General features: G+C 43.3%; 1 protein-coding gene across 2 annotated transcripts in view; it reads right to left on the bottom strand.

Annotated features, from left to right (window-relative positions):
• The window catches only part of arid1b (AT rich interactive domain 1B (SWI1-like)), a 174,162-nt gene that overhangs the window by 102,176 nt on the left and 56,875 nt on the right, over positions 1-15,111 (bottom strand). For both annotated transcript variants that reach the window (XM_053845368.1, XM_053845370.1), the window contains exon 4: positions 2,717-2,815. In XM_053845368.1, the coding sequence (XP_053701343.1) occupies positions 2,717-2,815 (99 nt within the window). The remainder of the gene's footprint in view (positions 1-2,716; positions 2,816-15,111) is intronic.

Raw genomic sequence — 15,111 nt, 5'->3', positions numbered from 1 at the left:
CTTATAAGCTACAATAACCTGCAGGACGAGGCTCACAGGAAGGAGGATCAACCCATGGTGAGTCGTTACTGGAGAAACAGGCTCAACCAGACCAGGTCCAAATCTAAAGTAAGAGTTTATACAAGCTTTCCTGCTAACGTTCACCTCAATACCTTCAGCTCTACCCAGACAACTGAATGCAGCACTCTTCTCCCTCCACCATGTTACATTCTAAAACACCCGGGAGGCCCGTGACTCGCATGTGCGATAAGATACTAAAGCACTCTTCTCTTTGGTCTCCCTTCAAAAATCCCGCCACATCACACGGCAGCCTCATCCCAAAACAACAACATGACACTTTGCCGACCCGCGCTCCCTCATGCCTGACAGAGAGAAAGGGAGGAAAAAAAGATGACAGCAGCTTTAGATCTGACATCAAACGCTGGCGAGAGAGTGAGACAGAGAAGGAGGGGGAGGGAGAAAAAACGGTTACAACTCTGCCGTGACAGCTTGCTGGAAGAGCTTGGCAAACACGGAACAATTTCTCTCGGCTTCTATCAATCCATCTCTCTCGCTCTGTGTCTGTCTCTGTCATCAAAACTTGCCGCCGATTAGGAGCAAGGCAAGACTTAGGCTGGGATGTGAAAATGCACCGAGGACCCAAGAGGGGGAGAGTGCCAGGATTAAAGTGCTGTGGGAATTATTGGGTGATGGTGCCGGCGGTTCAAATAAACCGGCCTGTGCTGCTGCAATGGCGCCGCGCCGCATTCACACGCAGATACATCAAGGCCATTTCTCATTATAGCATGAGGGAAGGCGAGCTTTCAAGACGGGACTTGAGAGGGGAGACACAGTGGGGAAAGGAAGAAACAGAGATAGAGGAAGCACCAGCATGTGCGTCTGAGAAAGCAGATTAATAGCAATCACAAAGAAAACAGACAGCAGCTGATTTGAAACAAAGCAAAGTCAAACGCCTGCGAATAAATCAGTCTCACAAGGTCCATATATCACTTCCATGTTCAAGAGTTACACATAAACACATTAGCTCTGCTTTTATTTGCCGGACGCAAAACGAAAGGAGAAGGAACTGAGCTGGTAATTCGAAAATGAGAGGGGCGTGCCTCTCACCACGCAATACTCATCTCTGTTTTCAGCTTAAGAACCAAACATTTTTTTTTTGGAAGAGGGAGCATCCAAGAGAGGCGTTACCAAAGCCTGGCTCAGGGGCCAAATTCCAAGCAGCCTGTATCATTCAATATAAGATGAATAGGACGTGGTTGTCTTGTCTTGAATTTAACTTACATTTTGCTCCTCAATAATATAAAACAAAGAGAAAATGGAAGGAGGTATTATGTATCACTGTTGCTGTTAATATAAATTTTAAACATGGGAAGCTCAATTAAATAGAGAATTTAACTATATTATGGGTAAAACATGTCGATATGATCTATTGGCCCTAACATATGTAATATTGTAAGCCTTGAAACATATTTTATTTACTTTGAGGGAGGAGACCAGACACTGTACTGATAAAAATATACATGACTATTACTCGGGAGGGGGAGAACAAACTAAAAACAGAAAAAAATGTATAGTTATACTGTACTTACAATTCCAATAGATTTTTTTCCGTTGTTTTTGCCCCAAGGCCGAACTTTGACCTCGACTTGGTCAGGTGAGAGGCACTGAATGATGCATGAAAAGAACACTACGCTAGATAAACTTCTTCCTCTTCATCTGGGGAAGAAGCAAGAATTTTCCAATTTGAGATTGGTCAAACCATTCGACAGAAGTACCTCGGATTGTGACCGGAAGTGACCTGATCGTCTGAACAACTGCAACATTGAGAGCTTGTCCCATCACACAGTGGGACTTGTAAGAGTTACAGAGGAGTCCATTAAACCGAGACACACAACTGCAGTCACCATGAAGCTAGAGGAGTCGGGATGTAGATGGACAAAGGTGGAAGGTTTGAGACGGGAGTCAGTGTTCAGGCGGCTGGCAGGAAGTAACTTAAAAAGGTTTCTGCAGTTGAGTGCAACATCTGAGCTGCCTCTGTGTGTTGGTACCTATGTAGCTGATCAAGTAAACACCCGCCACTTTTGAAACATAGTCAATAGAGCTTCGTGCCCTGGCTTTACCGGCCACAGGTGAACCCTCATCTCCATTCTCCAGAGTCCAACACCTTCTTAACCCATCATGTTCAAAATCAAAGGGGAGATTGAGCCACGTTTTCTCACACAGCTTTGTCCAGGCCTTTGGAATTCTAAACTAAACGGCAGGTCAGCCTTCGACTGACTGTGAGAAGGAGTTAAAAGTCTTTACGTTACAGAAACAATTGACAATCAAGTAGACAATCAAGAATCATCTGGTAGATCGACGACACAATTCTGGAAGAGCGCCATTTTCTGCTTATCTTCAGTTCATTTCTGATGGTGTGCAACAAAACTACTGAGACTAGTTTGGCAGGAAAAATACTGAATCCAACGTGTCTGTCTACAAATAGATCCGTCTGGCGTTGCCATTTTTTCTCAATTACTCCTGCAGTCAGCCAATATAATGATTTCTCTCTCACCTAAATGCCAAGAGTTAGAGCAAGTGTGTCAGCGCGACCATGTGTGAGCGAGCGAGTGTGTGTCGGTGCATATGCAGCTGTGAAAATCGGAGTGTATGAACGTGCAACCGCTTACAGAAAGACCAGCTAACTCAAATGAGGAAGCCTGATTTCTGAACTCACCGGGAGACTGGAGGGTCGCTCCTGTCCGTCTTCATTGGTGGGTTTTCCAGGGTTGACTGGGGCCGGACACCGGCTGCTGTAGTTGTCCTGCTGGGCCTCCTTGCAGGAGACGAAAAATGCAATTAATCTACGTTCCTGTGGTGGATTTCAAACTCAAATAACGCTGAGAAAGAAGCTTCAGTTAATGGCGAGGCCACGAGAGAAACAGGATCAAAGTTATCTTCGGTGGTATAAAATAAAATCATGCCGTTACCACACAGTGAATCATGTTCAGAAAATACTTTGTATCACTAGTGAATAGACCTTGCTGCTATGCTGTTAAACCCAGGAAGAAAGTGCACTTATTTTTATTCAGCCGCAAGACCTTCATTGTAGTTTATCAGGCCACATAAAACCCATCGCTCTGTATGTGTTCAAAAAAGTGGTGTTTGAGGGAAATTCTGCATCCACACAGACTGACTGAAAAGGACGCAGTACATGAGCTAGGCCTGTGCGTGGCACGGCAACTATCTGTATAGGTCCCAAATTTTCAGTCACAAAAGCACCATAAAAACAACCCAAAAGGATGAAGACCATTAAGAAATTCAACATCAATTTATACTCAACGTTACATCAAGATCAGGATATGGGCAGAGCCTTACTGTCCGTTCATATTTCTGCACGTTTCCACAAAGTTTATGGCTACAGGTCATATGGAGCAGTACCAACTGAAACCATGAGGGCAGTGTTGCTGTTACTACCCAATACACAGCTCTAATGAGACATGAAGAAGACATAACAATGGCAGATATTCTTCGTCCCCCATTCACGATATATTTAACAGCCTCACCAACCTCTACCTTGTACAACGCTGCCTCCGTTCCTTAGGTGTGACAGGTTTTGGAGTTTGTTGTCGCTTTGTTGTTGCTGGATATATTGGTGAACAGCAATACCAACTTGAAGAACGCAAGGAAGCATGTGATCACTGTCAGTAAGATTAAAGGACGGGTACATTTTCGTAAGTGAAGGGAGCATAAATGGGCTTTTATGGATCAATAAAAGGAGATTAAGAAGAACAGTAGTTTTTTGGTGTTAAATAGAAACTATGCTCTGAGCTGCACGGTTGTTGCAGAAGGAGTGAGACTCTAGTCAGCCATGGCTGTTTTAGTTAGTATGTTTTTTTAAGGAACTCAAAGCAGTTTGGTCATGTGGACGACTGGCGTATAGGAACTCAACTAGTGCGGACAGGGTCGACACTGTCTTCGTGCAGGCGGTGCTTCAGTTGCATGAGTCTAAGAGAAGCTTCCTCATTGATGCCATTTCTCTGCTCCCACCCCTGCTTTGTGGTGTTTCTCCGGTTCGAACGGCTTGCTGTTCTCAATCAACCAATCTTCTTTCCACTCTGCAGTTGTTGGTCATCGTCCATTATTAAAGGTGACTGGCTCCGTCATCCTCGTGACTGTGCCCACCCACACGTGCTCCACCGCCAGCTAATGCCAGGCATGACAAATTCATCCCACGCCACAAATTAAAAATGCAAATCGTAAAATGTCAGCTATGCAACACTTAAAACCCAGAATAGTCGTAATTTGCTGTAACACAATCTGATCACTGCCGAGCTAGGAAACAGCGTTGTGGCCTTCCACACAAACACACAGCATTGTTCAACCTGAGTCACTCTCGCTCTGCGTGTAATCACAAGCCTATCTAGTGTAAACCAATTTTCTCTCTATTGTCAGAGGTGCTGAACTCTCCCTCTCTCTGTATCGCTACCTCCGTCTCCTCTTTCTTTTCATTCACGGCGAGGTCATTCCTCCATCATGTTAAGCGTCTGCAGCACAATGGCGACTTGTTAAGGAGCTCTGAGTGGAAGGATTAGTGATAACTGATCGGCCAGACGCAGCAGCAGATGCTGGCAACTGGACATGGAGATTATCTTTAGTAAGAGTAAACACAATGTGATATGAAATATACTTCTGCTCCATTTGAAAATGGTAAGAGCCAATCAACCCCGCAAAGTTGCTCCAAAGTTGGTTTTAAATACATTTGGCGAGCGGCTATGCAGCGATAGCGAAGAGCAAAAAGTTAATGTATTCATCTATCCATTATTAAGAGATGGTAATGTGATGACCTTAAATGCCCAAGAGACGCTCCTTCAAATCCACGTTTTAATCATCGGCCAATTAAATCCACTGCAGCAGTCATTTTGAAAATGTTTCATATCCAAAGGTTTCCTCTGACTCGAGGTGGGCACTTTTTTTGGGGGAGGAGGGATAGTCTGAATCAAATCTCTTAGGCCGTAATAAAGTCAGATAATGGTGGTGGCACGTGATTAAAACCCTCTTTATATAAATGGCTTCAATATTATACTTATGGATTATTGCTGTTTAATCTGCTGCCTTATTGCTTCCCTCAATAGCGTCCAGTCGTGCGTGGAAATTGGTGGTCAAGCTTGATATTGCGGGCGCGATATCATGATCAGAGTATTAAATATTATTCTTCGGCAATGACTGGAGACACGAGAGGGTTTGCCGAGAGCGACGCAGTGGAGTGAAACTACAGCTCAAAAATGTGTACGTTTATCTTGCATTTTTCTCTCAGGCAAAAGCTAGCACTTGGCTCGGACTGAAAGCGCTACGACCCAGGTACTCAATAGGTGTCCCTGGGTGGTATCTGCTGCCGACCTGACTTGACATGCACATTTTAAATTACCGCAACTCCTCGAAGGCTTATCCTATGCAGGAAATTTGGACACCCTCTGGAAGAAGAAAGCTGGGACTTGATGTGCCATCATGGGAGTCACCTGCACTTGTGTACTACGGTCACGCAAACGCAGAGTAAATAGTAAAAGTTCTGTCAGCATCTCAGTACAATAACTCCTCAGTGCAATTGAAAATGTTCAAACAGTCCCTGAAAACAAAAGAAGCTGGCTCATAATGTATTGCATGCATCCTTATTGACGTTGCAAAACCTAAAAAAAAATGCAGCTGCAGCAATGAGTTTGCTGAGAATTAATTTATGAAAGAAAATGAATTGACGACAATTTAATTTAGGTTAGTTTGGGAGTGTTGGTTCACATTTTTAGCAGGAGTCTCGCTCAAAATCAAGCTTCAAATGTCACTGACACTGTGAAGACCAGGCTCTGCGCCAAAAACGCCTGGACATTGCTCTTATCAACTGGCAGAAAAACTGAATAATAAAAGTCCTGGAGGGAGAGTTTGCTATTGTAAATATATAGTTTTGTTGAGTCTTTTCCCCCCATTAAACCGTTATTAAACAACCGAAAACGCTATGACTGACAATGTAAACACACATTCACAAGTTTACTCCTTCCAACCACCACAACACCCGCATGCTTATAAGCTGGGAAGAAGATTTCTGTCTAATATTACAGGTGTGTAATATTATAGTACTGATATGGCTTTAGTATGGGAACATGTTTTTCAGGAGAAAATACTTTTAATAGTTTTATTTTCTTCCTAACAAGCATGCAGTTCTTTCACCAAGCAACATTTACTTTCACTACTAGTTGACCTAGTATACATACTTTTTTGCCTGAGTGCTATATTATCCACCACTGTGTACTTTAGTGTTGTCACCTGACATCAACACTCATCTGCTATGGGGCATTAGAATTGCATTTCCTGTCTGCCTTGTGCTCTGCGGAACATTTGAGAAGACACTGGAAGTGAACCTGAGTAAATGACTATCTTCAAGTCTCTGGCATGTGACAGGGCTCCCAAACAGTGAAGATACCAGCCACTTACACTGCGTCCACAGTGTAAGTGGCTCAAGCGAACATTTGCCTTCAGCGTTGAGCCGAAGGTCCCATGTGGACCCAGACCACAGTAGAAGCTGCCCGAAAACCTTCGCAGACAGAAAGAGGACAGTAAATAAAGGCCTGGGGCGAAAACAAAAAAAAGGAAGTTGATCGGAACTCAAGTCCAGAAGCTGCTATTGACAGACAGACAGGCAATCACACGGTGGCTACTAACACAACCCCGATGTTTACTCAGGCCGACAACTGTGTGAGTGTGAGAGTTTGTGTGTACGCAGTGGGGATTTCCGTTTTAAATGGGTCAAAGTGAGGTTAGCCTCATATTACTGTTTACACTCGCATTCTTACATCATCGCTGTCAACTTTAATATGGACAGAGAGAGGGAGCGGAGGAGGGGGGTGGGGGGGCGAGGGACTCAAGTTGACGCAGGAAGAGAAAGAAGATGAAAAGCTCAGTTAAAGGAGACAAGAAAAGCGAGAGCAGCAGCACATCAGAGGCGAGTGCTGCGAGTGCATCCTTTCATTTGAGTTTTTTTTTCCAGTCCATTGTCTCAAAATCCCATTTCCCAGCTAATTTAGAAGCTTCTAAAATACACACCACTCCATACCTTAAGCCCGAGGCCACAACTAATCCTGTCTCCGCACACACACACGCATGCACAGACACGCACGCATCCACTCATTCATCCTCCTTGCGTTTCAAAAGACTTCATCTTGGCATAGCAGGAACGAACGGAGGATATTGAAAGCGAGCGTTTGAAGTACATGAGGGAACGCAGGAATCAAACTGTGAGTTAAATGCTATTAGACAGCTGCGTGGAAAGGCAGTGTAATATTAGATTTGATTGAATAGTTGACTGCTGAATGTGGTGTAATATATAGAGCCGGGGAAGCATTATGCAGACGTAAATCAATATTGCAGCGAGCGGTAATCCCAAAGTGAAGAGTTGCGAAACCGAAATTTCTGGGAGAAACTTTGCAACTCGGATCACGGATCAACAGCGCCAATTCAAGGCCAAACCCGGGAGATCGAAGTGACCTGATGACCTCCATCCAAACGGGCCGCCACCTTCTCCTTCTCCATCCATCCTCTCACCATTAATGATTTACTTTTCGCTCATCATCCACAGCCTCACAATTATTCTCCCATGGCATTCATTTAATCTGTCACTTCCTCTTCCAGCACTAACCCTTCACCATCGCCAGTCACCTTTCTGTTCAATTCCCTCTTGATCAATACGGCCCCTCAGCCGCTCCCCCGCCTGCTGCCCTCATGACTACCAAATGAATTAGTCATCCCTCTTCCTGCCTGCAAGTTGGCAGATGCACATCAGCACCAAATCTGACACTAATGCCATTAATATTCATTAAAAATTAAGCTTAATTGCTCGTCTTTGGAAGGGAGGTTCGCAGCACACACAAAACCCCAGCCGCACAAACACCACAAGGTCAGAGGAAGTTGAGTCCGCTGGGCCCTCCGAAGCATTAACGCCAATTTGTGCGAGAGTTTTAAGGTGTGATTCAGTGACACAAATCCAGCTTCAAATGAACCAGGGTCCTTTCTGTGTGGAGCACGTGTGAGTTTCCTCTGCGCCCCAGTGTCCTCCCACAGCCATCCTTATATATTACTGTTCTGAATGCACATATTTTCAAGAGCATTTTAGTATTGCGGGTGAGGAGGCTAATATTCAAAATTTGAATAAAGCAACAGAAAAATGTAATAGAAAAACAGGTTTTTGAAATTGGTGCCTGTTTAAGTAAAGAGATTAGTATCTGTAAAATAGAGAAGTAAACATATTCTAAATAAACAAGATGATCTCTGTGAGGTTGTAAAAGTGTACAAATGTGAGGCACTATTTTACCTTGAAAAACGCAAGTATGGTATAGATAAAAATTGATAATGAGGAGCTAGAAAATAATAATAACAATGTGGGAAAGTGATCAGGGTGGTTATTATGATGCTGCATACAAAACTAAGATTTGAAGGGGAAATAAAAAATGTATTATTATTTATAGGATTTCTTTCTGAGTTTATATAGTACTGCTTATCAGGTTGAACTTAACAACAATAACAATAATAATAATTAAAATTATTATTACTTTAAAAGATTCATTCTCTGTAAATAATGTGAGACAATATTATGCCAACGTGAATCAAAAAAAAAATTATTTAAGTCTTTTTAGGATGAGAAAAATGCTTTTCAGCTTGAAGAACATTACAGGGAAATATACAATGCAACATTGTGATGAAACAGCTACCAAAATAGGTCATAATTTTTTTTTTATTCAAACAAAAGAATATTTCAGACAAGATAAACATGTTGTCAATTAACCCCAGAAAACACGTAGTTGACAGAACAATTCTAGGTGTAAAATGTGTTTATTCATTCATCTAATATAGAGATGTAAAGAAGGGAGGTGGTTACATTTGTCCTCAAGTGTCTTTGTTACTCTCTAATGTCATCTATTTTTTGCCGCTGCAGTGGCGAACATACATGTAGGAGGGTGTTGGGGGCCGCTAAGGTTGTGCTGTACTTCTATTTATGTGCCACTAACAGAGCCGGGACTCGAGGTCCTGATGTCGACTGAGCCGCAGCAACATCAGCAGTGAGAATGTGCTGGAAACTGTTAGCATATGCAATTTACTCCCCTGATCCGTTGTCCTGAAACACTACTTCAGAATACGATGATTTCAGTTGTGAATACAAAAGCAGCAGGGTGTTTTTATCATCATCGCAGCAATGCTGAAATGGAAACGGCTGCTTGTACCTATGGTTGTATATGCTAAGTGTGTGCAGTCATTCTTAATGGGTCCATTTACCGAAGGCCTGGTCTAGTGTTGTCGCTTTAAGATTGAATGCTATCTCGGTGATAGCCGTGACCTTTCGCTCAAACACTCGACGCACGTGCGCGGCCCAGCATTTTCTCTTGCATATGAAAACAAACAGCTCTCGCAAACAAACCGGGGACTAAATATGGCTACACACGCATGCACACACAGGCCGTCCCTGAGGGGGGAGTTGTCAGATGTAGCTAACCATGTTAGCTGCAGATGGCACTGCCAAACTTTCATGCTCATTCCTCCACACACAGGAATCATTTTTACTTCGCACACTCAGCCGCTGTCACGCATCCCTCCCCCTGCTTTGGCTTGCCGCTAAAGAGGACACCCAACCCGACTGGCACAGGACTTTTTTCTGCTGAAGCGTGGAGGAACAATGACAACACGCTGGCGAGCTTGACTTTGACTGTGACATTTTTGGGGAGGCCTTTTCTTCCTCTCTGAAGTCTGAATCCAGGAACAAATGTAGCAGCGTTTCCCAACAAACGGCGGCTAAACGAAGCCCCCAGGGTGCTGCGGCGCTAACTACCAGCCCTCTTTTGTTCTCAGCCATTATGATAGTCCCCACCGTTCCAAAAACACCTCTCTCCTTCATTTGCATTTGAATTGCCGCGCGCCGCCACGACAACAAACATAAATCACAGAAAAAAAAAGCGGATTGCGCTCGAGCAAATTAGCGAGTGTCAGTCAGCGAGAAGGTAAAAACACTGGCAGATATAGTTTATTATTTTGGTTTCGCCTGAAACTCATCACGCGTAAGCGCGCGTCGGAGGGAGCAAATCTGAGCGCGGCAGGCCCGGGGTTGCCGTGGAGATATACGCGGGGACATTTAGAGGACTCTGATAAACTCTGCCATTTAAAAGGTTATGACAATTAACGCGCCTCTCCGCAAATTACCACTGCCAGACCTTTACTCACGGCCCTCTTATCACTCAGTGGCCAGCACGTCTCCCCCTCTCCTGCCCCCCATCTCTGCAGCCTGACGCCCCTCCAGCCGTCCACCGCCCCTTTTACTGGCCTGTTAATTAACACTCACTTAATATTCAAATGGCGACCAATTAATGACATTGAACTTTGGGTTGGGGCCGGCACGCGGTCCGCACACTCCCCCTCAATTTCTCCACATCACTCTCCATCTCCTCTTCTTCCTGACTTTCATTTCCTCTGTCTCCTCAACCTCCCCTCCATCGTGCCTCGGCGTGGCCAAGGTGATGTCTAATTTCCTTGAGTGTGTGTGTGAGCCTGTGACTCGGGCAGCAGAGCAAGTATACAGCGCGGGGGCAATAAAAGCAGGCGGCAGAAAGCCTGGACGGCCTTTTAATTAACCCGCCGTGATTAAAACTGGAGGATGTGGAGGTCGCGGCGGGGGGAGGGCGGGGCGGAGGTTGTGACGGACAGGAAGGAGGAAATGGCAGCTTGGGAAAAGCGAAAGGTAAAAGACCAGGGTGATGTCCTGAGGCTTACATGCTAGTTCAGCTGAGTCAAAGACACTTCTGTAACTCTGCAACTGTAGATTAGATCAAAAGGATGTTTTCACCTACTCTACGTTTCCACAGTGTGTGGCTTCAACTGTCAAACATGGAGGAGGAAGTGCGATGGTCTGGGGTTGTTTTGCTGGATCCAGGGTTGGTGACTTGCTCAGAGTGAGAGGCACCCTGAACCAAAATGGCTACCACGGCATCCTGCAGCGCCAGGCAACACCCTCTGGCATGCGTCGAGTTGGTCAGGGCTTCATCTTAAAGCAAGGCAATGATCCAAAACATAAGTCCAAGCTATACCAGAACTATCTTGCGAAAAAAGAACAAGCTGGTAAACTTGAAAATGTGGAGTGGCCGACACAGTCTCCAGACTTAAACCCATTGAGCTGGTTTGGGATGAAATGGACAGAAGAGTGAAAGCAAAGCTACCCACAAGTGCCACACATTTATGGGAACTTCTGCAACAGACATGGGAAGAGCTTTCTGAAGAATATTTGATTTCTATTGCAGAAAGAATGCCTCGTGTGTGTTCAGCTGTTATATCTGCCAAAGGTGGCTTCTTTGATGAGTCAACAGTTTAGAATACATTTTGGTCTATAAATTGATTCCATTATTTCTTTTTTGCTTATTTGTACCATGCTTTCACGTCTGAGTGCAATGAGACATTAAATGGCACAATTTTCTGTAAAAACACTGGAAAAATAAGAAATAAAACTTTTGACCGGTAGTCCATATATAATACATTTATAGAAATTTACAACTTAATTGTTACTACAATTTTCTTTTTTTTAATAATTTAATAATTTATGAGGGTATAATTTCATTATTGATACCCAAGCTTCTTAGTTTTCTTAGCTTCCATTTACCTTTTCAGAATTATTTCCTTTGGTACTTATATGTACTTATGTATGTTTTTCAAGGTGGTTATTCTGTACATTTTACTATAACTATTATGATTACTATTTTCTTTCTCTCAACACTGATTGTGAGAGAATCGTAAAGAAATGTATGCTACATGCTGTTTTCAATTTAAGCACAGGACACATCAACAGTTTTATAATTTATTTTTTTTTAAGTTTTAAAATATAATTGAACAATTAAAAAAACACGAGTTCCAAGAAGTAGCCTACACATGCACAGAGATGATAACAAACTACACAATCTGAGGGTCTAAAGTTTCAAAACCCCCCAAGTATGAAACTCATTCAATGACCATTACATGTTCCCTCTGCCTTGATAATGTATGGATCCCTAAGTTAGGAAAGAAGCGGACGTTACCAAGAGTCTGCTCACTTCACAACCTATTCAGAACACGGAGGCGCTGCAGTGATCCTGGTCCAAGTTTATACTCAACAGACGTTCCCTTAGCCGCAGTTACTCTCCCTCCCCTGAAGTCACTCTCCATTTCGGGTGAGGAAATTAAAGGTGCACGCTCTGTGGATTCGTTGATCAGAGGCGCCGACATGTTCTGACAATATTACCAGTTTCACTCTGGCGCCTGGCCAACTCGCCTCATTTCTCGCTCCCCTAAAACCGTCACACTCCAGCGTCAACTACCCAATAAAGCAAACACACCGTTAAACAGTAATCGTCCACTTCTTGAGAATTACAGCTTTCATTTAGCAGGTAAAAAAAAAAAATATGGCGTTCTTAATCGGGTTGTGGGTCAGGTTTAATTACCAGGAGAAAGAAATTGACTTGCAGAACGATTGATTTCAGTCTTAAACTGTAAGTGGTACAGTTGTAGCCGCTGGGGAAGAGAGGCGACAGATTTATGCTTAAAGTAGTACAAGAAACATTGGGATGGGTGAAGAAAGAGCTCAGCTAGAAAGCGTATAATTCATCAGACGTTTCCTTTCTCCACATGGTCTCCAGACTGTGCATCCCCGATTTCCAGGGGAGGGAAGTCTGGGCTTCATTGTTTATCGTGCTGCCCCCATGACCTGACCTCAGATAAGCTTAGGAAAATGGCTGGAATGAAAATTTGAAAAATTAAATAAAAATAAAAATAAAAATAAAAATAAAAATAAAAATAAAAAGTGAAGGAAGAGAAAATTGGAGAGGAAATTGAAAATAGAAGCTGAGGAAGGGTTGTTGGACACCTACACTGCATGTTTGAAACGTCTATTAAGCATACAACAAACATTTTTAACCAGACACAAACCAACATGATCAGAAAACTCATCCACACAAGGCTCTTAGCATAAGCTACGTAGCTAATGGTGTGACTGTGGTTGTTAGCTTTACGCTTTGGTGTTAAAATCCTCCTCAAAATGATATATATATATATATATATATATATATATATATATATATATATATATATATATATATATATATATTTCCTCTCCAATTTTCTCTTCCTTCACTTTTTATTTTTATTTTTATTTTTCAAATTTTCATTCCAGCCAGTAGTTGACGCTGTATATATACACACATATATATATATATATATATATATATATATATATATATATATATATATATATATATATATATGTGTGTTAGATTTACAAATCAGTTTTGGGATTTTATGAGCTGAAACACCTAAAAAATGGATTCCATCCTGGTGTGTTTTATTATTTTTAAGCCGGTGAAAAGCGTCTTTCATGCTCAGCTCACGCTCATCAGCCGAGGTCACGGCAGTAAAACAGCCACAAAGAAAGGCGAAGTTTTCAGTCTGATAAGGCACAAAACAAGCTAATAGCAGTCAGTTATGGAGCAAATTCTCGGTGAAAGGAAGCAGGATTGGTTTCATCAACTTGATGATGTCCTCCGGCGGGGGTTAATGGGAGTGGAGTGGGGGAACGTAGTGGCAGAAAGAGCCGGAAGAGCAAAATAGAACTTTTCAGCTTGGATTTCTAGGAGTAATAGGGGGTCAAAAAACAGGGGTCAAATCCACCACGACATCCTAATCTGCTGTGTGTTTGCGCTGGCGTGTGCATGTGTGTGTGTAATCCCTTCCGTGAGGCTCACATCATGTCTCATTTCAGCTCGGAATCACAGACAAAGTTCACCGTTTGACCTTTTCACAGCTCGGAATTGCAGCAGCACAGGCGCCTGATTAGTGTACACAAAGACACACGTATACAAAACCGCTGCAGAGACACGCAGTCAGCCAGGAGAGGAAGGAACGATACACCAAATCCTCCGGATATAATCCAAACAACGCTTGCATTTCCGAGCTTTTCAAATCTCCAACTTAAATTCTGCTTTTAGGCCACGCAAGATTGCTCTGCATAAAATACCAAACCAAATGATCAATATAGTGCAATTTCACTTCACTTCAGGTTTGCGCAAAAAAAGAGGAAACTAATACACAACAGACATTAGTGCAAGGGATATATGTGGAAGGAAGGGGAGGAAATATGAGTTTTAACAGAACAGAAGGCAACAGTTCATTTGATTCCTACAGGCTAAATTTAGCACACTAATGTCTGTGTCAAAATACATTATGAACTCCTTCACCACTGACTCACCACACAAAAGACTCTCCTTGAAGCTTCTGCAGCCATGTTCCTGGAATCTTCGAGATAATTGTTTGTGTCGAACAATGAAGCTGAAACACCGCTTTCTTCATTGCTATGGCAACACAATAGCAACAGACGCAGTTTGAATTGCTTTACAGGATTTAACTAGGAGGCAGCCAGCCGAAGTACTTGTAGGCCACTTAGAATGATTTAGTGGGCAGGGTTTGGCGCCCTGGACCTTACTTTTGGAATCATGACAGACTGAGTCAGGGACACGCGGAGTGGTTTGGACACATGGAGAGGAGAGCCACAGTTAGACCCGACCAATGAGGTTCACGACGAAGGCGTGATGGCAATGGAAATGAAGAAGAGTAAGAGTGGTTTCACACAGCGGGTTCTGTCTCAGGTGGCCTCAGTCCGATTCGCCCCCTGCTGTGCAGTGAGAGAGATGACTGACAATCGAGAAGATTTTACTCAGTGAAGTACAGAAGTGATCAATAAATAGTCTGGTCATCTTCAGTAACTTCACTAGATCAGCATCTTCCTCCTCACTGTTCTCCTCATGCAGACAGCTGCGAGATCACAGCAGTGAAAACAGTTACTGCAGAGCGCTGCATTATTCTTTTAAGCAAATCTGTCTGTCAATAACATCAGGTGTTAATCGGCATAATGAAGGCAAAAACACAGGAGTTATCAAACACCCAAACACATCGCGAGTCCCGGACCGCTGCGCTGCGCTCCCATTCCCCAGCACCAGTTTCCTGCAGCTGCGCACCTGAGTGTTCAGGGACTTTGCGAAGTTGTTGTCCGCCCAGACAGTGATCAGACCCTTAACTGACTGGCATCTA

This window comes from Synchiropus splendidus, chromosome 16 (assembly GCF_027744825.2).
Source record: "Synchiropus splendidus isolate RoL2022-P1 chromosome 16, RoL_Sspl_1.0, whole genome shotgun sequence".
Lineage (NCBI taxonomy): Eukaryota > Metazoa > Chordata > Actinopteri > Syngnathiformes > Callionymidae > Synchiropus > Synchiropus splendidus.
Note: the sequence above shows the minus strand (reverse complement) of the source record. Positions and strands in the feature narration are given on the sequence as shown.